The 24,013-nt window shown below is 38.6% G+C and overlaps 1 protein-coding gene across 1 annotated transcript in view; it reads right to left on the bottom strand.

Annotated features, from left to right (window-relative positions):
* Nucleotides 1-21,547, bottom strand: part of VWA3B (von Willebrand factor A domain containing 3B) — a 201,729-nt gene extending 180,182 nt beyond the window's left edge. Inside the window, 3 exon segments of the mRNA XM_068967369.1 lie at nucleotides 727-977; nucleotides 7,582-7,676; nucleotides 21,352-21,547. Of these exon segments, the coding sequence (XP_068823470.1) occupies nucleotides 727-977; nucleotides 7,582-7,676; nucleotides 21,352-21,547 (542 nt within the window).
* Between the last annotated feature and the right edge of the window lie 2,466 nt (nucleotides 21,548-24,013).

The raw sequence follows: 24,013 nt of genomic DNA on the forward strand, positions 1-24,013 counted from the left end.
TAATCTCTTAATTCCTTCAATAATTTATGTGTGATAGAAATAGGAACCTAGGATAAAACAAACACAATCAGGCAGTATCTTCGAAGGTGTCATCTGTTTTAGCTGAAAATATTTTACTTAGAAAAGAAAGACTCAGATAGATGGCCTTCTCATCCAGGTATCTTTTGTCAAGAAGACAGAGCAACTGTTCCACAGGAGAATTCAGCACTGAAGTCCAAATTCTCTTGAATCCAAGAATCTGTAAATAATTGATTGTGAAGACTCTGAAATAAGGGAACTTCTATAAAGCCAGCCACCTGTTGTTCTGATTAAAAGAGAGGTCAGCTTACAGAGGAAATCAAGTTGAGCTGCAAACTCAGTCTGAAAAACAGTGAAAATTTGTGATGCTGAAATTCATTATCAAACCTAAAGCTTAAAATGTGTGGAGGAATTGTATGGCCTTAAACATATATTCAATATAATAAATATCCTTATATTTTGACCTTGACATACACTGAAGAGAAGGCTGTTTTAAAATCTCTTCTAATGCCCTGCACAAAATAGATAAAAGTTTTTAATACCAACTCACTGTGGGTTTTTGCTGCAATGATAAAGTCTAAGAAATTACCAGCTTATAGCTCTTCCCTATCCACAGAGCTAACTGTGTTAGTGATGCTAGTTAGCTCCAGATACATGAAAATTACTCATGAAGTTTCAGGGAAATACTCCTTTCCCATGGGAACTCACCATATGACATTGAACTTGGCTATGTGAGCCACTTGCTCCTGGAGGACCATGGTTAGAGCATCTCGGCACAGATTAAGCTCCTCCTCCAGCATGCCACCAAAATCCAGCACTATGGTGATGCACTGCTCCAAGATGACACCAAAGATCTGCCGGCTGTTGCTGGTGAGCCAGTCCATCCGCTGCTTGTAGCTCTCCACAGCTTGTGTTAAATGTTCCATATACTGAGAGATTAGTTCTGATTTGGCTGTCAGCTTAATGAGAATAAAATTAACAAAATAAAATAAATAGAAGCATACCAAAACAAGTCATTTTAAAAAATCATTTACTGGAGTATAGCTTTTTTTTTTTTTTACAATGTTTTGTTGGTTTCAGGTATACAGCAAAGTGAATAAGTTATATATATATAAATATATATACTTATATATCTCCACTCTTTTTTTAAAAGATTATTTTCTCATACAGGCCACTACAGAGTATTGAGTAGAGTTCCCTTTGCTATACAGAAATAGTTTTCTATTTTACATATGGTAGTGTGTATATGTCAGTCCCAATCTCCCAATTTATTCTCTCCATGTCCCAGTAACCATAAGTTTGTTTTCTACATCTGTGACTCTACTTTTATTTTGTAAATAAATACATGTGTATCTTTTTTAAATGCCACATTAGGCAATATCATACAATATTTGTCTTTTTGTGTCTGACTTAACGTCACTCAGTATGACAGTCTTTAGGTCCACCCATGTTGCGGTAAAGGGCACTGTTTTGTTCTTTTTCAGAGCTGAGTCAAAACAAGTCATGTGAACCCCAGTGCCGCCAGGAACAATAGGGCCCACTGAGTTATGACTTTGCCATCAAGAACTGTATATTAATAACAGTTTCTTAGATGATCCTCCAAACCCCATACATTCCAGGAAGAAGTCTTTCAAACTTATAAATAAAAAATCCTTGGATAATTTCCCATAGAAGGAAACATGATGATGAGATCTATACAAAAATATAGCATTCTTTGAAAAAAAAAAAATGTTTCCAGATTGTGTTTAACCTTTCCAGTTACAGAATCATTTTTAATTCTGAAAATGCTCAGGGGTACTCTGAAGAAATAAGGTAAAAGAAAATAGAGATCAGCAAAGGCAGATGGAAAAAAAAAATTCCTAAAGAAGCCAGATAAAGATGAGCAAACAAAGCATAAGGTTGGTAGAAAGAAGGAAATTACAAAGATCAGAGCAGAAATAAATGAGATAGAGACTACAGAAACAATGGGAAATCTCACTGAAACTAAGAGCTGATTCTTCAAAAAGATAAACAAAACTGACAAACGTCGAGCCAGACTCAGAGAGAAAAAAAGAGAGAGTGCCCAAATCAATAAAATCCATGATGAAAAAGACAGAAATACAAAGGATCATGAAAGCTTGCCATGAACAATTATATACCAATAAAATGAACAGCATAAAAGAAAAGCACAAATCTTCCAGATGGAGCCAGGAAGAAATAGAAAACATGAACAGGCCAATTATCAGCAGTAAAACTGAATAAGTTAAAAAAAAAAAAAAAAAACTCCCCTAAAACAAAAGTCTAGAACCAGATGGTTTCACAGGCAAAAATTTTACCAAATATTTAGAGAAGAGTTAACACTTATCCTTCTCAAACTATTTCCAAAAAAAATTACAAAGTCAGGAACACTTCCAGATTCATTCCACCAGGTCAGTATCACCCTGATATCAAAACCACAAAAAATAAAATTACAGGCCTGTCACTGATGGACATAGATGCAAAAATCTTCAGCAAAATATTGGCAAACCAAATTAAAAAATACGTTAGAAGAATCATACACCATGATCAAATGGGATTTATCCCAGGGGTGAAGGATGGTTCAATAGCTGCAAATCAATAAATGTGATACATCACATTAACAAACTATAGAATAAAAAATCATGATCATCTCAATAGATGAAGAAAAATCTTTTTGTAAAATTTAACATCCATTTATGATTTTTTAAAAATTCCCCACAAAGTGGATATAGAGGGACCTTGACAATATAAAGGCCATATATGATAAACCTATAGCTAATACTATACTTAATGGTGAAAAGCTAAAAGTATTTCCTCTAAGATCAGGAACAAGACATGGATAGCTGCTCTTGTCACTTTAATTCAACACAGTATTGTAAGTTCTAGTCAGAGCATCAAGCAATCAGACCTAAAAAAATAAAAGGAATTCAATTTGGAAAGGAAGAAGTAAAATAGTCACTGTATACAAACAACATGACACTATACATAGAAAATCTTAAAGACACCACCAAAAAAACTACTAGAGATCATGATGAATTCAGGATACAAAATCAGTACACAGAAATCTGTCATAGTTTTATATACTAACAATGAACTATCAGAAAGAGAAATTGAGAAAACAATCCCACTTACCATCACATCAAAAAGAATAAAATATCTAGGAATAAATCTAAAGAGATAAAAGACCTATACTCAGAAAAATATTAAGATATTAATAAAAGAAATTAAAGAAGACACAAAGAACTGGAAAGGTATTCCATGTTCATTGATTGGAAGAATTAATGTGGTTAAAATGACCATGCTACACAAGATAATCTACATATTTAATGCTTCTGTATCAAAATACCAATGGCATTTTTCACAGAACTAGAACAAATAATCTAAAATTCGTATGGAAACACAAAAGACCCAGAATAGCCAAAGCAATCTTAAGAAAGAAGAACAGAGTTGGCAGTATCATGTTCCTTGACTTCAGACTATACTACAAAGCTACAGCAATCAAAACAGCGTATGGTACTGGTACAAAAACAGACACATAGATCAATGGAGCAAAACAGAGAGCCCAGAAATAATGGGCAATTAATCTATGACAAAGGAGGCAGGAATATACCATGGGGAAAAGACACTCTATTCAATAAATGGTGCTAGGAAAACTAGACATCTACTTATAAAAGAATAAAATTAGAATATTTGCTCACACTGCATATAAAAATAACCTTAAAATGGATTAAAGAACAAAATGTAATACTGGAAACCATAAAACTCCAAGAATAAAACATTGGCAGAACACTCTTTGATATAAATCGTAGCAATATTTTTTGGATCTGTCTTCTAAGGCAAAAGAAACAAAAGCAAAAATAAACAAACGGGACCTAAATAAACTTAAATATTTTTTCTCACAGCATACTAAACCATTGACAAAATGAAAATACAGTCTTCTGAATGGGAGAAAATATTTACAAATGATATAACTCATGAGGGGTTAATATCTAAAATAAACAGCCATTAAAAAGAATACACTTGAATCAGTTCTAATGAAGTAGATGAAACTGGAGCCAATTACACAGATTGAAGTAAGCCAGAAAGAAAAACACCAATACAGTATACTAACGCATATATATGGAATTTAGAGAGATGGTAAGGATAACCCCGTATGCGAGATAGCAAAAGAGACACAGATGTATAGAACAGTCTTTTGGACTCTGTGGGAGAGGGAGAGGGTGGGATGGTTTGGGAGAATAGCACTGAAACATGTATAATATCATATAAGAAACGAATCGCCATGCAGGATACAAGATGCTTGGGGCTGGTGCACTGGGATGACCCAGAGGGATGGTACAGGGAGGGAGGTGGGAGGGGGGTTCAGGATGGGGAACCCGTGTACACCTGTGGCGGATTCATGTTGATGTATGGCAAAACCAAAACAATATTGTAAAGTAATTAGCCTCCAATTAAAATAAATAAATTTAAATTTAAAAAAATAAATAAAATAAACAGCTCACAACCCAATATTAAAAAAAAAAAAGAGATTGAGAAAATGGGCCAAAGATCTAAACAGACATTTTGCCACAGACGATACATGGATAATTAACAGGCACATAAAAAGATGCTCAACATCACCAATCATCAGAGAAATACAAATCAAAACCACAATGAGATATCACTTCACACCAGTCAGAATGTCCGTCATCAGAAAGACCACAAATAACGAAGATGGAAAAGGAACAGAGAAAAAGGAGACCTCGACACTGTTGGTGGGAATGTAATTGGTATATCCACTATGAAAAACAGTATGGAAGTGCTTTAAAACACTAAAAATACAACTGGCATATAATCTGGCAATTATCCTGAGTATATATCCAAAGAAAATGAAAACACTAATTTTGTATAAGATACATGCAGCCCAATGTTTATTGCAACATACTATATATGAAATAGATAATTAATAAGAACTTACTATATAGCACAGGAAACTGGACTCAATAATCTGTAACAATCTATATGGGAAAAGAATCTGAAAAAGAATGAATATGTGTATATGTATAACTACATCACTTAGCTGCACACCTAAAACTAACACAATATTGTCAATCAACTATCTGCTGTTGTTCAGTCACTAAGTTGTGTCCAGACTCCGCAACTGCAGAGATTTCCTTTTCCTCTGTTCCCATGAATTGCACCATGCCAGGCTTCCCTGTCCTTCACTATCTCCTGGAGTTTGCTCAAACTCATGTCCATTGAGTCAGTGATGCTATCCAATAATATAAAATAAGAATTAAATTTTTAAAAACTTGTATTCAACAAATCTAGATAAAATTCAGATATTCCAAAGAAAGTTAGGTGGGGCGAGGAAGAAATTAGGTAGAAGAAAAGCGAGATCAGCAAAGCCAGATTGAAAAAAAAAATTCACTGAAACATCTGCCTAACTACAACATGCCAAAAACATTTCTGAAAATGCTTCTAAACACGCCAGCATATCTGCCTGGTGTCCTCTAAGGGGTGCCATCCCAGCGCCCATCCTCGTGCTCATGGCCTTTGTCCTGAGACCTCTTCTTGTTTCTCAGGCCGAGCTCCCCTGTACCTAGATCACTTGATCACCCAGAACCACCACCAACGCTTTAGGGGCTGCCCTTGAAAGGTGACACACAAATAAAGCATCATTCACAAGGTCAGGAACAATCACACAAGGCCTTCCAGGGTGTTGGCAGGGGGCAGGAGATATACAAAATGAGAAAAAATGGTGTCCTATTCTGTGAAGAATCAAGTTTTTAAAGATATGGTATTAAAAAAGAAACCTTTCAACAATCCTCACAACACCTTAAGGAAGGTGTGTCTCCTGAACACACCATGTAATTCCATGTTTTCATGCCTTGGCTCATGCTCAGCACTCTGCCTTCAGCTCATTTCATTTTCACCCCCAACTCTGTGTCTCAAGCTTATTCCTGAAGCACAGGCGTCACTTCCTGCTGCTTTCCATGCTCCCTAAAGCAGCATTCCTCACCCCCTTGGCAGACTCCGCAGCACTTACTACAAGTCACTACCACAGCATGGAAACCAGGGTGGGACTGTGTCACAGGGGCCATGAAGGTGGAATTGAATGGCAAAGACAGACATGTTCGGTATTTCTGCATTGACTTTTAAGGTAATTCAGACAAAAAAATACATTTTTTTTTATGAAATAATTCCCATTGTTATGTGCATGTGCAAACTCAAAATACTAACTTTTACATAAATAATCAGGAATATTTGTGTACTTCTTACTACTTGGAAGGTTGAACAGTAAGATAATGAAAAATCAATTAACTGACACTAAGAGGTTATTATGGTGATATGAGCAAAGCCATAACTCATAATAAATTTAAATAAATCAATCCTTCAAATGGGCTTTTTGTTCATTACACAAACATTATATTCAGAGTAATAGAGAAGATTAGAAGTAATCACATTTAGCTTGTGTCATGATACTAATCTACAAATATACAAAATGGTAGAAAAACATTAGTTAATATGTCAGTTTTACTTCAATTTAGTACCACAAGCAAGCTAGACTTCAAAATATTTATTACCTGTCACATTATTACTTGATTAGACTAAATTTTCTGTAATATATATACATTGATGGAGTACTAAGTTTATGATGAATTTCCAGCATCCAATATACAACTTCTAAAACTTTCTTAGAAGACATGAGTAGAAATCAAATACATTTTGTACACCAAATTCAAAATTCCATGGATATTATTGTTTGTGTGTATGCTAAATCACTTCAGTAGGTCTAACTCTTTGCGAACCCATGGACTGCAGCCCGCCAGGCTCCTCTGTCCATGGGATTCTCCAGGCAAGAATACTGGAGTGGGTTGCCATTTCCTTCTCCAGGGGATCTTCCCAACCCAGCAACTGAACTCCTTCTGTCTCCTGCATTGGCAGTGGGTTCTTTACCACTAGTGGTACCTGGGAAGCCCTACTAAACAATATTATTGTTTAGGAACAGGCTAAGTCTGAGAGCAACGTATATTTTTCAAATACTAAGAAATAACAGTCCAAGTGGACTCTACATGGATGTACAGTGACATGAACATGTATCCATGAAGCAACATGATGGGGTGTGTGTCTCTGGAGCTCCCTGTGGTGGCCGGGGTGTGCACAGGGCCTGACATGTGGTGGGTGCAGGAATCTCATGTTGAATTGCTGGGAATGAAGGACTCCAGTACAAGGTGCCACTCTCTCGATATACATTACTACCTGCATCAGTGGTCCTTTATTTTAGAGCACCTGTCAGGTAACAGCAGCCTGCTCTTGCCTTTCAGAGGACCCTTGTCATAACAGTATTCCTCCCCTTTATTTTCCAGGTAAAAGAAAGTGTTGATATGCAAACGTCTTCACCTCTGGTCAGGTGGTTTCTGCACTCATTTCTAATGGGTCAAGTTCCTGGGCTGTGACTTTCACCACCCTCTACACTGTCAGAAGAAATCCTCCAGCACTGATAAGGCCCTGGCTTGGCTGCCTCTCTGTGTCAACCTCAGCAGTGTGTCCCTGGACCTGCCCATCGAGGGAACTCCAACTTACATTGTACACTCTGCCATCTTCGGTCGTGTAGATCCGTGGAAACAGGCCGTTTGCGTACCGGGAAGCCACAAGTCTCCCCAGAGACACCACATAATCTGCATGTTTATAAAGAAAAGCAGTCAAAATGGTACAATATCAACACTTATTTTTATTTCCAAATGCTCATCTCTGACATCAAATTATATCTGCGATGCTTAGAATTCTGTTCTAAATAATGAAGTATTTCCAGGCACTATGATAAATGTGACTGCTATAACACCAAATGTATGAATGAATGGGAAGGATGAACAGTGTTTATTTCTTGGTCTCCTGGGTCTTTTGCCCAGAACGATTAAGGCAGAGGTCAAAAACATGACATAGAAGTTATGTTTAATTCCAGAAATCTTTTATTTGGGACTTGGACTTAGTTTTCAGAATTTAAAAAATTAAACCTAGGGGCTTCTCTGGTGGTTCAGTGGTTAAGAATCTGCCTGCCAACGCAGGGGACACGGGTTCCATCCCTGCTCCTGGAGGATCCCACATGCCATGCTGCAGCTAAGCCCATGAATCACAACTGCTGAGCCCACACACCCTAGAGCCCATGTTCCGCAACAAAAGAAGCCACCTTAATGAGAAGTCTGTACACCGCAGCTAGAGAGTAGCCCCCACTCACCACAACTAGAGAAAGACCACATGCAGCAACGAAGACCCAGTACAGCCAAAAAGTAAATTAAATGAATAAAAATTTTAAATATTAAACTTAGATATTACCTACTGTTCTCTCAAGTAGGGGGTTGTGAATAAATGAGATGAAGCAAGAGTCAGAATACTCATACAGAAGGTCAAAACCACTTTCTTCTCAGAGCATATGCTCAGCTGTTCAACATCGACCCCATAAACCCTCACTGAACACCCACTATGTGCTAGACACAGTGGTTCCAGAATGAGAATACAATGCTTCCTGAAACATGGTCATTCCCTCACACAACTAAAAGAAAGTTTCATGGACTAGTTATGACTTGGCAAGACAGAGATGAGGTAAGGCTTCAGGAACTGTTTTTATTGTGATTATTATTTTGTTATTATTATAAATTATTAAGGCCCAAAAGTGGTGAAGAGAGTGGTGATACTCTTGGATCCAACACTTCCTTTCCTCTGCCTTTCTAGGGAGGCAGGATCACAGCCTGCTTGGGAAAGGCAGGAAGGGCAAGGCTACATTTTATAGACCAGGCTTGGTCCCAAATCACCAGCAATGATAAAATTTACAAGTCTTGAAGTTCAATGTCCATAATAGGAAGGAGCAAAGAATGGGTACTTGAATTCTGTCAGCAATAACCTTATTCAATAAATCTCTCAAACTCTAAAACCTTCATTTCCAAGATTTCAACATTGTGACTGACATTTATAGAGCAACTTCACATCACCAGCAGCATTCTCTCTTTACCTCAGGCATTTATCTGGAGTCAGGAGAGAGGGCTGTGTTTTTGAGAACTGAAGGAGGTTAATTTATGTAAGGCTCCATCAGCTGTATTGCCAATTAAAATGAAAGGCATTGTGAATTCCTCATTCAATAATGGTGAAGTAGGTTTTATTGGCTAACTCTTACACAGGAAAAAAAAAACAAAACCTCTCAACAAAATATTTAAAAAGCTACTTGAAGGCACTAGAGAGCAATCAAGAACAGATGGAAACTGGAGTGGCATTAATTCTTGAAAGAAGGAAATTGGTGAGTTCTGCATTTATTTAAAAGGGGAGACAGTTTGAAGTTTGAGTCCGACCAAGTTACCAGAGCACCTGACCTGCCTCTTAAGAAACCTATATGCAGGTCAGGAGGCAACAGTTAGAACTGGACATGGAACAACAGACTGGTTCCAAATAGGAAAACGAGTACGTCAAGGCTGTATATTGTCACCCTGTTTATTTAACTTATATGCAGAGTACATCATGAGAAACACTGGGCTGGAAGAAACACAAGCTGGACTCAAGATTGCCGGGAGAAATATCAATCACCTCAGATATGCAGATGACACCACCCTTATGGCAGAAAGTGAAGAGGAACTCAAAAGCCTCTTGATGAAAGTGAAAGAGGAGAGTGAAAAAGTTGGCTTAAAGCTCAACATTCAGAAAACGAATATCATGGCATCTGGTCCCATCACTTCATGGGAAATAGATGGGGAAACAGTGGAAACAGTGTCAGACTTTATTTTGGGGGGCTCCAAAATCCCTGCAGATGGTGATTGCAGCCATGAAATTAAAAGACACTTACTCCTTGAAAGGAAAGTTATGACCAACCTAGATAGCATATTCAAAAGCAGAGACATTACTTTGCCAACAAAGGTCCGTCTAGTCAAGGCTATGGTTTTTCCTGTGGTCATGTATGGATGTGAGAGTTGGACTGTGAAGAAAGGTGAGCGCCAAAGTATTGATGCTTTTGAACTGTGGTGTTGGAGAAGACTGTTGAGAGTCCCTTGGACTGCAAGGAGATCCAACCAGTCCATTCTAAAGGAGATCAGTCCTGGGTGTTCTTTGGAGGGAATGATGCTGAAGCTGAAACTCCAGTACTTTGGCCACCTCATGTGAAGAGTTGACTCATTAGAAAAGACTCCGATGCTGGGAGGGATTGGGGGCAGGAGGAGAAGGGGACGACAGAGGATGAGATGGCTGGATGGCATCACGGACTCGATGGACGTGAGTCTGAGTGAACTCCGGGAGTTGGTGATGGATAGGGAGGCCATGCTGCGTGCTGGCATGCTGCGATCCATGAGGTCGCAAAGAGTCGGAAACGACTAAGCGACTGAACTGAACTGAACTGAAATTAACTGCTTGCTAGGATAAGAATCAGATCTACACTCATCAAATGATAAGTGGATAAACAAACTGTGCAATATCCATACAATTCATCTCCTGACAGTAATTGACCATAAAATGAATAAAGTTCTGGTATATGTTACAACATACTAATAGATGGATCTTAAAAACATCAAATTAAATGAAAGATATCAGTCACAAAGGGGTTTCCTGGCAGAGGATGAGATGGTAGGATAGAATCACCAACTCAATGGACATGAATATGAGCAAACTCCCAGAGACAGTAAGGACAGGGGAGCCTGGCATGCTGCAGGTCATGGGCTGGCAAAGAGTCAGACATGACTTAGCAACTGAACAACAACAAAAACTGGCGGCTCAGTGGTAAAGGACCCACCTGCCAATATAGGAGACTTGGGTTCTATCTGTGGGTCAGGAAGATCCCCTGGAGAAGGAAATGGCAACCCACTCCAGTATTCTTGCCTGGGAAATCCCATGGACAGATGAGCCTGGTGGGCTACAGTCCATGGGGTTGCAAAAGAGTGGGACACAATTTAGCCACTAAACAACAACAATCAGCCAAAAAACAACTCATATTATATGACTCTATTTATATGAAATGTGCAGAACAAGCAAATCTAGAGAGATAGAAAGTAGATTACTTTGGCCTGGGGCCTTATGGGCAGGGTGTATAGCTAAGAAGTACAAGGTTTATTTCCGAGGTGATGAAAATTTTCTTTAAGTTGACTGTGATGATAGTTGTACATTTCTGTGAATATACTAAAGAATACTGAATTATACATTTTAAATTGATTAATGGTATAGAATGTGAATTACATCTCAGTAAAGCTGTTATTTCTGAAAAGCAGATATGAGAGGGACTTCCCTGGCAGTCCAGTGGTTAAGACTATGCATTTTCACTGCAGGCGGCACAGGTTTAGTCCCTGACTGGGGACCTAGGATCCCACATGCCACATAGCATGATCAAAAACAATTTTTTTGAAGTAGATGTAAGAATATAGCTGTGTTTTTTAAAATTAATTTTTACTGGAGTAAAATTGCTTTACAATGTTGTGTTAGTTTCTACTGTACTGCAAAATGAATCAGCCATACCTGAACTAGCTGTTTTCTATTGGGATAAACATTAAAGAGATTTGCAAAAATGTAAAACAGTGCCACTCTTCCTGCTAGCATTTTTATTTTTAAAAATTTACTTATTTTTCTTAAAAATGTTATGCTAACATATAACAAGTTTGTGACTTGTAAATGAACAAATATTTTTAAAGGTTTTAGTTTTAACTTCCAATACAACAAGTATCAATAGACATAAAATGCATATATTCTAAGTATAAGAGATTAAAAATGAGTACATAATATGAACATGTATAAAGGAAATGTAATGAATAAAGAAGCATCAGGGTAAAAACATTTTCATTCCCTGGTGGTTCAGTGGCAAAGAATCCTCCTGCCAGTGCAGAAGACATGGGTTCAGTCCCTGGGTCAGGAAGATCCCTGGAGAAAAGAAATGGCAATCCCCTCTAGTCTTCTTGCCTAGAAAATCTCAATCCATGGGATGGCAAAAGACAGACATGACTGAGTGACATTCTAATGACAAAACAAAATAAGAACAACTCTACTGACGGTGGTTTTCTCATCAGAAATCACGGAGGGGGCTTCCCTGGTGGTTCAGTGATAAAGAACCCACCTGCCAGCACAGGAGGCCTGGGTTTGATCCTTGATCCGCGAAGATCCCACATGCCTTGGAGCAACTAAGCCTATGGGTCACAGCTAGTGAGCCTGCGCTCTAGAGCCTGGGAGCCGCAACTGCTGAGCCTCCACTCTAGAGCCTGGGAGCTGCAACCGCTGAAGATGGCACGCCCTAAAGCCTCTGCTCCACCACAAGAGAAGCCAAAGCAACGAGAAGCCTGTACAGCGCAACTAGAGAGTGGCCCCCTACTCTCCACAACTAGATAAAAGCCTATGTAACAACAAAGACCCAGCACAGCCAAAGAAATCATGGAGGCCAAAAGGAAGTAGCTTCTTTGTTTCTTTGTTTTGGCTGTGCCTCTCAGTATGTGGGATCTTAGTTCCTCAACCAAAGATTGAACCTGTGCCCCCTGTGGTGGAAGCGCAGAGTCTTAACCACTGGACTGCCAGGGAAGTACCCACACAGTCTCTCTTCAGCGCTAAAAGAAAAGAACTCTCAACACGAAATCTTATATCTGGTGAAATTACTCTTCAGGAATGAAGGAGAAATAAAGACACTGTCAGGCAAAGAAACTAAAAAAAAAGTTCCCAGCAGAACTATTCTTATAGAATAAATAAAGTTCTATAGACAGGAAGGAGATGGTTAAAGAGGAAACATCAGGAAGGAAGAACACAGTAAGTACTGACACATATAAATATGTGTAAATAAAGCAGACTCTTCTTGAATTTTCTAAATCGCTTGACAGTTGAGTCAAAAACTACAGTACAGCCTCATGTGATTCTCAATGTATGAAAAAATAAAGCATATTAAAAATGAGGAGATTAAAGGGACATAAAGGGAAGTCGTTTCCATTCTTCATCCAAACTGGTAAAATGCTGATACCAGGAGACTTTCATATGTTACATATTTATAATGTAATACCCAGCACAACCACTAAAAGAGCTGTATGAAGGGAGACACTCAAAATATTACAGATAATTTTTTTTAATTCTTAAAAGTGCTTAAGAAACCCAGAGCTAGGCAAGAAAAGAAACAAATGGAAAACAGACAAAAAAAAAAGAAAACAAAAAAACAAAAAAACAAAATAGCAAACTCTAACATACAAATAATTATATTAAATACAAATGGTATAGAGACCACAGTTAAAAGAGATTAGCAGAAGATTTAAAAACTGATTAAATAATGTGTTTAAGAAACTTGCTTAAAATATACTGATATATAAGTTAAAAGTAAAAGGACAAAAAAGATGTTATGTAAATATTAACAAAAACAAAGCAGGGTTGATTGTATTAATGTAAAAAAAGGAAACTACAGAGCAAAGAATATTACTAAGGGTAGAGAGGAGGACATTATATAATTATAAAAGTGTCAATTCACCAGGAAGACTGAAATTCTAAATGGACACGCACAACAGAGGTACATTATGTAAAGCCAAGACTGATAGAACTGAAGGTAGAAATAGACAAAGCCACAGTTGTAGTTGTTGATTTCAATATCAACAACTGATAGAATACCAGAAAATCAGCAAGAATACTCAATACCACCATCATAAACAGCATCTAGTTGGCATTTTTTAAAAAAAATATAATGTTTTATACAACAAAAGAATATACATTCTTTTCAAGTACCACAGAATATATACCAAGATAAAATATATCCCAGGCTATCAAACAAACCTCAAAAAATCTAAAAGAATTGAAAGAGTATGTTCTCTGTCCACAATGGAAACAAATAAACCTCAATAATAAAAGATAACCAAAAAGTCTCCAAAATCTTGGAAACTAAATAACATGCTTCTAAAAATAAAAATCCTTGAGGCAAAGAGGAAATCTCAACAGAAATAAAAAATTCTTTCTTAAGTGAAATGAAACTGAATGAAATGATATTGACTTGACAATGATTTGACAATGACAAATTGATGAAATGATAATACAACACATAAAAATGTGAGGGACACAGCTTAAACTGTCTCAAGAGAGAAATTTACAGCACTAAATTTTGACATAAGATGAGCTGAAAAGTCTCAGATCAATCATCTAAAACTGGGCTTCCCTGGTGGCTCAGTTGTAAACAACCTGCTTGTCAATGCAAGAGACCTGGGTTTGATCCCTGATCTGGGAAGATCCCACATGCCCTGGAACAATGAAGCCCGTGCACCACAACTACTGAGCCTGTGCTCTAGAGCCTGGGAGCCGCTCCTCAAAAAGAGAAGTCACCACAATGAGAAACCTGCACAGCACAGCTAGAGTAAAAGCCCTCAGAGCAATCAAGACCCAGCACAGCTTAAAAACAAAAACAAACAAACAAAAAAAACTAAAGCTCCCATCTGAAGAAACGAGAAAAAGAAGAGCAAAATAAATCCATGGCAAGCAGAAAGAAATAATAAAAATCAAAGCAGCAATCAATTACATTAAAAATAGGAAAAATAGAGAAAATCAATGAAATTAAAAACTGGTGTTTTAACTAGATCAATATTGACAAACCCCTAGCAATACTAACAAAGATAAAAACAGAGTAGACATGAATTACTGATACCAGCAATAAAACAGGGGCTATCCCTTAAAACCCTACAGACATCAAAAGAACAATGGAATACTATAAAGAACTTTACGGCTTCCCAGGTGGCACAGCGGTAAAGAGATGCAGGAGACAAAAGAGATGCAGGTTCAGTCTCTGGGTCTGGAAGAACCCCTGAAGGAGAATATGGCAACCCATTCCAGTATTCTTGTTTGGGAAATACCATGGACAGAGGAGCCTGACAGGCTACAGGGTTGCAAAAGAGTTGGACAGGACTCAGCGACTAAAGAACAACTTACCACCTAACAACTGCATTCCTGGGCATTTATCCCAGAGAAGTGGAAATGAATGTTTACATAAAAACCTGTAAACAACTGTTCATAGCAGCTTTATTTGTAATATCCCCAAACTGGAAAAACACCAGGTATCTTTTAATGAGTGACAAGTTAAATAAACAGCAGTACATCCATACCATGGAATACTACTCTATAGTAAAAAGAAACAAACTATTGATAGCTGCAACAACTTGAATGAGCCTCAAAGAAACAATACCAAATGAAAAAATGCCAATCCCAAAGGGTCATATGTGATACCATACATACATATTATATATGATTTCATATACATGCTGCTGCTGCTGCTAAGTCACTTCAGTCGTGTCCGACTCTGTGTGACCCCATAGATGGCAGCCCATCAGGCTCCCCCGTCCCTGGGACTCTCCAGGCAAGAACACTGGAGTGGGTTGCCATTTCCTTCTCCAATGCGTGAAAGTGAAAAGTGAAAGGGAAGTCGCTCAGTCATGTCCGACTCTTTGCAACCCCATGGACTGCAGCCTACCAGGCTCCTCCATCCATGGAATTTTCCAGGCAAGAGTACTGGAGTGGGGTGCCATTGCCTTCTCCATTCATATACATAAATGATCTCTAAAGGAGAAAATTATAGATATGGAAAACAGACTGGTAGTTGCCAGAAGTTAAGAATGTTGGAAGATAGGGTGTCTGTATGACTATAAAGGGGTACCACAAGGGAGATCTTTGTGGTGATAAACAGTTCTGTATATTGATTGTGGTGGTGGTTATACAAACTATGTAAGAAATAGAATTGCATAGAATTAGCCACACACTGTGTATCTATGTAAAATTCCTGAATTTGGCATAATGCTATGATTTTATATAACCATTAGGGGAACTGGGTGAAGGGTACGTGGGATCTGTCTATATTATCTTTGCAACCTTCTGTGACTATATCACTCCAGAATAAAAGACTATGTCAATCAATCAATAATACCAAAAAAAGAAGGTGAAATAAAGATAATATCAGATAACAACTGAGAAAAATCTGTCACCAGAAGCCCACCACTACAAGAAATGCTTAAGGAAAAAACACCAGATGGAACTTCAAATCTGGAAAGACAAAGGAAAGACAAATATTATAAATAGTATTTAAATATGTGGATTTTAAGATGCTATTTTTTCCCACTCATTTTCTTTTAAAAGACATATGACTTTTTAAAGCAATAATTATAACACTGGAGTGCAAGATTTGTAACATATATATAAATAAAATATATTAAAACAATAACACCAAGGACAGGAGTAGGGAATAAGTGGAGCTACACTGTTGCAAGATTCTTACATTGTACATGAAGTAGTGCAAAGCTAACTTTTAACAGATTGTGACAAGTTAAGGATATAATTAATAGAGTAACCACTGAAAATATAATGCAAAAAGGTGGCCTTAAAGTCTTACTGAAATTTAAACAAAAATAAAAATGGAATTAAATGAAATATAAAAATATTCAACATACCCAAAAGAGGGCAGAAAAGGAGGAACAGAGAGGGAAGAAAATGATGGGACAAATGGAAAACAAATAGTAAAATGGTATACCTAAATCTGGGCATCCTTGGTAGCTCAGCTGGTAAAAAATCGCCTGCAATGCAGGAGACCCTGGGTTGGGAAGTTCCCCTGAAGAAGGAATAGGCTATCCAATCCAGTACCCTTGGGCTTCCCTGGTGGCTCAGACGGTAAAGAATCTGCCTGCTATGTGGGAGACCTGGGTTTGATCCCTGGGTTGGGAAGATCCCCTGGAGGAGGACATGGCAACCCACTCCAGTATTCTTGCCTGGAGAATTCCATGGACAGAGAAGCCTGGTGGAATACAGTCCATGGGGCGCAAACAGTCGGAGATGACTGAGCAACTAAGCACAGCACAGCACATACCTAAACCTAAGTCAATTACTACATTAAATATGGAGAAGCAAACTACAATCAAAAGACAGAGACTGGACTTCGCTGGTGGTCCAGTGGTTAAGAATCTACCTGCCAATGCAGGAAACATGAGTTTGATCCCTGGTCCAGGAAGATCCCACATGCCAGGGAGCAACTAAGCCTGAGAGTCACAACTACCAAAGCCCATGTGCCTCAATCATATGCTCCTTCACAAGAGAAGCCAGTGCACTGAAAAGCCTGCACACTGCAACTCGAGTAGCCCCTGTTTGCCACAACCAGAGAAAGCTTGTGCACAGCAACAAAGACCCAGCGAAGCCAAAAACAAATAAATAAAATGAATAATGAACAAACTAATGTAGGTAAACAACAAAAAAAAGAGATTATCAGACTGAGTTAAAGGGGTACTCTTTAATGACATTACAACTGGTTTGAAAGTGAAAGAATATAAACATGCATGCCATATAAAAATGAACAAGGAAGTTGCAATAGTTATATTAGTTAGACAAAGCAAATGTTAAAACAAGGACTACCATGTGAGATAAAGTTGGACATCTCAAAATTATCAAAGTTGCCAATTCATCAGTGAGATATGACAATCTTAAATGTGCATGCATTCAGAGCTTAAAACTATATGAACAAAATTGATAAAACTAAAGGGAAAAATGATGTACTCTGCATATAAGTTAAATAAGCAGGGTGACAATAGACAGCCTTGATATACTGCTTTCCCTATTTGGAACCAGCCTATTGTTCCATGTCCAGTTCTAAATGTTGCTTCCTGACCTGCATATAGGTTTCTCAAGAGGCAGGTCAAGTGGTCTGGTATTCCCATCCCTTTCAGAATTTTCCACAGTTTATTCTGATCCATACAGTCAAAGGCTTTGGCATAGTCAATAAAGTAGAAATAGATGTTTTTCTGGTACTCTCTTGCTTTTTCCATGATCCAGTGGATGTTGGCAATTTGATCTCTGGTTCCTCTGCCTTTTCTAAAACCAGCTTGAACATCTGGAAGTTCATGGTTCACGTATTGCTGAAGCTTGGCTTGGAGAATTTTGAGCATTACTTTACTAGCATGTGAGATGAGTGCAACTGTGTGGTAGTTTGAGCATTCTTTGGCATTGCCTTTCTTAGGGATTGGAATGAAAACTGATCTTTTCCAGTCCTGTGGCCACTGCTGAGTTTTCCAAATTTGCTGGCATATTGAGTGCAGCACTTTCACAGAATCATCTTTCAGGATTTGAAAGAGCTCACCTGGAATTCCATTACCTCCACTAGCTTTGTTCATAGTGATGCTTTCTAAGGCCCACTTGACATCACATTCCAGGATGTCTGGCTCTAAGTGAGTGATCATACCATTGTGATTATCTTGGTCGTGAAGATCTTTTTTGTACATTTCTTCTGTGTATTCTTGCCACCTCTTCTTAATATCTTCTGCTTCTGTTAGGTCCATACCATTTCTGTCCTTTATAGAGCCCATCTTTGCATGAAATGTTCCCTTGGTATCTCTAATTTTCTTGAAGAGATCTCTAGTCTTCCCCATTCTGTTATTTCCCTCTATTTCTTTGCATTGATAGCTGAGGAAGGCTTTCTTATCTCTCCTGGGCTGGGCTGGAAGAAGCACAAGCTGGAATCAAGATTGCCGGGAGAAATATTAATAACCTCAGATATGCAGATGACACCACCCTTATGGCAGAAAGTGAAGAGGAACTCAAAAGCCTCTTGATGAAAGTGAAAGAGGAGAGTGAAAAAGTTGGCTTAAAGCTCAACATTCAGAAAACGAAGATCATGGCATCTGGTCCCATCACTTCATGGGAAATAGATGGGGAAACAGTGGAAACAGTGTCAGACTTTATTTTGGGGGGCTCCAAAATCACTGCAGATGGTGACTGCAGCCATGAAATTAAAAGACGCTTACTTCTTGGAAGAAAAGTTATGACCAACCTAGACAGCATACTGAAAAGCAGAGACATTACTTTGTCAACAAAGGTCCATCTAGTCAAGGCTATGGTTTTTCCAGTAGTCATGTATGGATGTGAGAGTTGGACTGTGAAGAAAGCTGAGCACCGAAGAACTGATGCTTTTGAACTGTGGTGTTGGAGAAGACTCTTGAGAGTCCCTTGGACTGCAAGGAGATCCAACCAGTCCATCCTAAAGGAGATCAGTCCTGGGTGTTCATTGGAGGGACTGATGCTGAAGCTGAAACTCCAATACTTTGGCCACCTCATGCAAAGAGTTGACTCATTGGAAAAGACTCTGATGCTAGGAGGGATTGGGGGCAGGAGGAGAAGGGGACGACAGAGGATGAGATGGCTGGATGGCATCACTGACTCGATGGACGTGAGTCTGAGTGAACTCCGGGAGTTGGTGATGGACAGGGAGGCCTGGCGTGCTGCCTATTCATGGGGTCGCAAAGAGTCGGACACAACTAAGCAACTGAATTGAACTGAACTGAAAGGGAAAAATGGACAAATTCACTAGGAAAAAAAAAAATTACTAAAGATGTAAAATATCTCTACAATACTATCAACATCTTGAGCTAATTAACATTTATGAATACCACTTAACAATTGCAAAATACACATTCTTTTCCAGCATGTATTACATGTGCAGCAAGATACACACTGGAACAGAAGTCAAATGTCAATCAATTTCAAAAGACTAATAGATATTCTCTAAACTCAACAGAATTAAATTAGAAATCCAACAATGACAAAAAGCTATCTTTAAAAGCCCTAAAATATTTTAAAATTAAACAACATATTTCATTTTAAAATATGAATCTAAGGAAAAAGATTATGAATCTAAGAAATCTAATCTAAGAATATGTATCTAAGAAAAACAGAAAAAAAATATTTTATACTGTGATTCAGCCTAAGCTAAGCAATGCTTAGGGAATACTTATAATTTCAATACTTAGGGGAATACTTATAATTTTTCTAATATCTATGAGAAAAAAGAGAAAGGTTTAAAATCAATTATCCAAGTTTCCACCTTAAAAGTGAGAAAAAGAAATGCAAGTTAAAGTAGAAGTAAATACATAATGAAAATCAAAGCAGATACCAATGAAATGGAAATTAAAGAACATTTAAAAAATCAACAATCCCAATATTTGATTCTTTAAAAAGAGATATGATATACCCCTAACAAGAGTTATCCAAAAAAGTGAGATAAAACACAAATTATCAATGTCGGAAATGAAAGTAGGAACATCACTACATATTCTACAGGCATTTAAAAAACATCAAGGGAATATTTGAACAATATTTTGCCAATATATTAGAAAACATGCACAAAAGGGACAAATTCCTTAAAAAACAACTTTCCGCAACTAGCATGTTTCAAAACAAAACTAGTTTCAAAACAAAATTTGAATAGTTTTATGTCTATTACAGAAATTGAATTTCTTATCAAACTTTTCTTACAAACTCCAGGCTCAGATAAGTTTTACCAGTGAGTTCTATCAAACATTTAAAGATGAACTAGTTAGTACCAATCATATACAAACACCATCAGAACACAGAGGAGAGGGCAACACTTCCAAATCATTTTATGAGGCCAACATAATCCTGATACCAAAACCTAATAATACCCTTTGAATAGGCTTCCCTCGTGGCTAAGATGGTAAAGAATCTACCTGCAATGCAGGAGACCAGGTTCAGTCTCTGGGTTGGGAAGATCCCCTGGCGAAGGGAATGGCAACACACTCCAGTATTCTTGCCTGAAGAATCCCATGGACAGAGGAGCCTCATCCACGGCGTCGCAGAGTCAGACATGACTGAGCGACTACTTTCACCCTTTGAAAAGGAGGAGTCTGCCAGAGTCAGGGTCTATGGGATTCCTATACTATTCCCTGCTCCCTGTTGGAGGGCAATACTCCTGGGAATTGAAAATCAACATTCTAATCAAGACATTTAGAAGAAACTGGACCATTACCACAAGCAGACCACAAAAGGAAAATATTGAGTTCTCCCTGAAACCACACAGACCTATTACCCTAATCCATAGCCTCCAAAAGGGGTTTGCACATGCCAGGGCGGGAGCAAGACATCTGCAGGGTGTGAGGGGTATAACTTATACTTAGGTTTTATTTCATCTTTAAAAGAAGAAAGAATTAAATTAAGTATTACTAATATTTAATAGGTGGATTGAAGATTGTACATCTATATAATATACATATATTGGGGGTCCATGTGCAAATCTTTTTTACCCATAAGGATGTGAGATCAAAACAAACTCAGAGGAACATCCCTGGTGGTCCAGGGGCTAAAACTCTGTGATCCCAATGCAGGGGGCCTGGGTTTGATCCCTGGTCAGGAAGTTAGATTCTGCATGCTGCAACTCTAAGATCCTGCATGCTGTGACTATTAATAAGGCCTTGTACAGTCAAATCAATAAATAAATATATTAAAAAAAACAACAACAACTCAGAGACCTGTGTTTTGAGGCGACTTCAGAACTGATGCCGCCTCCTCAAAGGCTAAAGGGCAGCATGCTGTTTGGGTTTTCCAGTCAGTGCTACTTTGTATTAATACCTTCACAATGTGGGAATCCAATCTGCGATAAAATCTGTTTCAAGGTCAATTTGTTGCTCTTAAGCCCATGCAGCTGAAGCCATTCCTCAGATGAGATGAGACTCTGCTTGACTGAGTCTGTTCTAGTGTCGCTCAGCCCCTCTTGCTTCCGAGGCTGCTCCTCAGAGATGGTGGAAGATGAGCCTGGTACTTCCATCTCTGAATTAGGATCTAAGTCACAGGAACCTCCTGTAAGGGCAATTGTCAAAATCAGACTTCCTGAAAACTTGGAAACAAGCTAATATCAACTAAGGACTGGTTTAATATATACGAGAGTACAATCATTACACTGAATGCTATTTAGCACAGGTAAAAATAATACAGATTGTATATTCGTTGGCAAAGAAGATACCTAAATGTACGACTAATCCATAAGATTCAATATCTATATGTGCATACCCCCACTCAGAAAAACATCAAGAAAGATATATGTCAATTTTACAGTAGTCTTCTCTGTGTGGTGAATACAGAGATTCAACGTCCCATGTTTCATCCTCTGGGACTTTATTTGAAAGTTGTGGCTTTCTGGCTCAAGTAGCCAGAAAGTTTAAGAGATCAGCCCAACTTAAAGCAATATACAACACACTGAACTGATCCAGACCTGCCTAAACAAAGCTGGTGTACACATGGAGTGGGGAGACTGTAACGTGATCTTAGCTCACTCACCACTACTTCAGACAGGGCCTGAAAATCTGGGGAAAGAGTAGAAAGCTCTGCTTCCCTTTGTATCTGGGAATGTGCGGTGCATGTAAATGGGTTCCCTGGAATGCAACATTTTCCAACAATGGAAAAACTCCCTTTTCCCATTTCTAAAATTCTCATCCTATTTCCAGAAGGTATCCCTATTATGACAAGCAAATTCAGTCAAACAGAAATCAACTGGACCCACGCTAGGGAGGTTTTGTGAAAAGACATTAGACATACTATTAGCAAATGTTTATTTAACTTTGTGTATTTTCTGTGTAGTATACATTTTCCCTTACAGTAACCTAATGAGGTAGGTAGTACTACTATTCCCATCTTCAGATGAGGAAACCAACACAGAGATGGTCTAACTAACTTGGCCAGTTCTCACAGCTGGTGGGGAGTGGGCTGGGGGGAGGTATGTGGCTTAGATTCTAACCTGGGTCTTCCATTCCAGAGTCTATGTTCTGCGGACTTAACAATAAAAAAATCCAACTGCATGCAGCAAGTTCCATTTATTGGCCAGGAACTGGGCTGAGCCTTTCAAAGACTATCTCACAAATTCTTCATAAGGGTATCACCCTACTTACATTTGAGGAACTGGAACATGTTCAGGAGACAGCAATGGCAACCCACTCCAGTACTCCTGCCTGGAAAATCCCATGGACGGAGGAGCCTGGTGGGCTGCCGTCTATGGGGTCGCACAGAGTCGAACACGACTAAAGCGACTTAGCAGCAGCAGCAGCAGCAGCACCAGGAGATGTAGTCAGTAAAGCAGAAGCAGAAATCAAAGCCATTTCTTTACCACTCTGCCATGGTGATAAGTGACCTCTTCCCACCTGGTCCTATGCTACAAGGCTACAGACTCCATACAACAGGACTGCTGTCCAGGAGGGCTCCTGGGTCCTCACTGAAGACGGAGCACTGATCTTTATTCTCAGACCTCAGGCTCAATAAGGGTTTTCCAGGTGGCACTAGTGGTAAAGAATCAGACACAGCTTCAATTCCTTGGTTAGGAAGATCCCCTGGAGGAGGGCATGGCATCCCACTCCAGTATTCTTACTTGGAGAATCCCCATGGACAGAGAAGCCTGGCGGGCTACAGTCCATGGGGTCGCAAAGAGTTGGAAGTGATTAAGCACACATGCACAGGCTCAATAAGCTTTTTGACTTGTTTTCAAATTTTCAAAGATAATGATTTCTGGACTTCTCTGGTTGTCCAGTGGTTAAGAATCCGCCTGCCTATGCAGGGGTCATGGGTTCCATCCCTGGTCGAGGAAGATTCCACATGCTGCAGGGCAACTAAGCCCGTGAGCTGTAACTGAGCCTGAGCTCTGGAGCTGGTGCTCTGCAACAAGAGAAATCATTGCAATTAGAAACCCACACACTGCAATTAGAGAGTAGCCCCCACTTGTCACAACTAGAGAAAGCCTATGAGCAGCAATGAAGACCCAGCACAGCTGAAAACTAACTAACTAAATAAATAACAAATAAAAATAATAATTTCCATTTTAAGGTTTATGTGAATTTGTATTGTCTCTACATGTTGAATTCCAAATTTCAAACAAATTCATATTTTTGGTGAAGATCTTCTTTCTACAAAGGCTCAATTTGATGAGAATGTTACAACAGTATTTGGAGAGCATGTAGGAGTTGGAAGATAAAGGATGAAAACTCCGTGTAGGTCCATTCTGCTATTTTAAACCATGTGATTCCTCCTCTCTGCACTGGTAACACACCCTAACTCCCAGGGCTACCTCAAGGAACAAATGTGGATGAGAACTTGATATATCAGAAAGAACTATGTACAAATAAATTCCTTAAAAGTCATTACTCTTCATACTATTTGTAAGCTAATAAATGGACTTTTTAAGCTTTAAAAAAAGTTATTACCCTTTAGTAATTGTGCCTTGTTTCATACATCCACTTTTATCCAAACC

This window comes from Capricornis sumatraensis, chromosome 1 (assembly GCF_032405125.1).
Source record: "Capricornis sumatraensis isolate serow.1 chromosome 1, serow.2, whole genome shotgun sequence".
In the NCBI taxonomy this organism is placed as follows: Eukaryota; Metazoa; Chordata; class Mammalia; order Artiodactyla; family Bovidae; genus Capricornis; species Capricornis sumatraensis.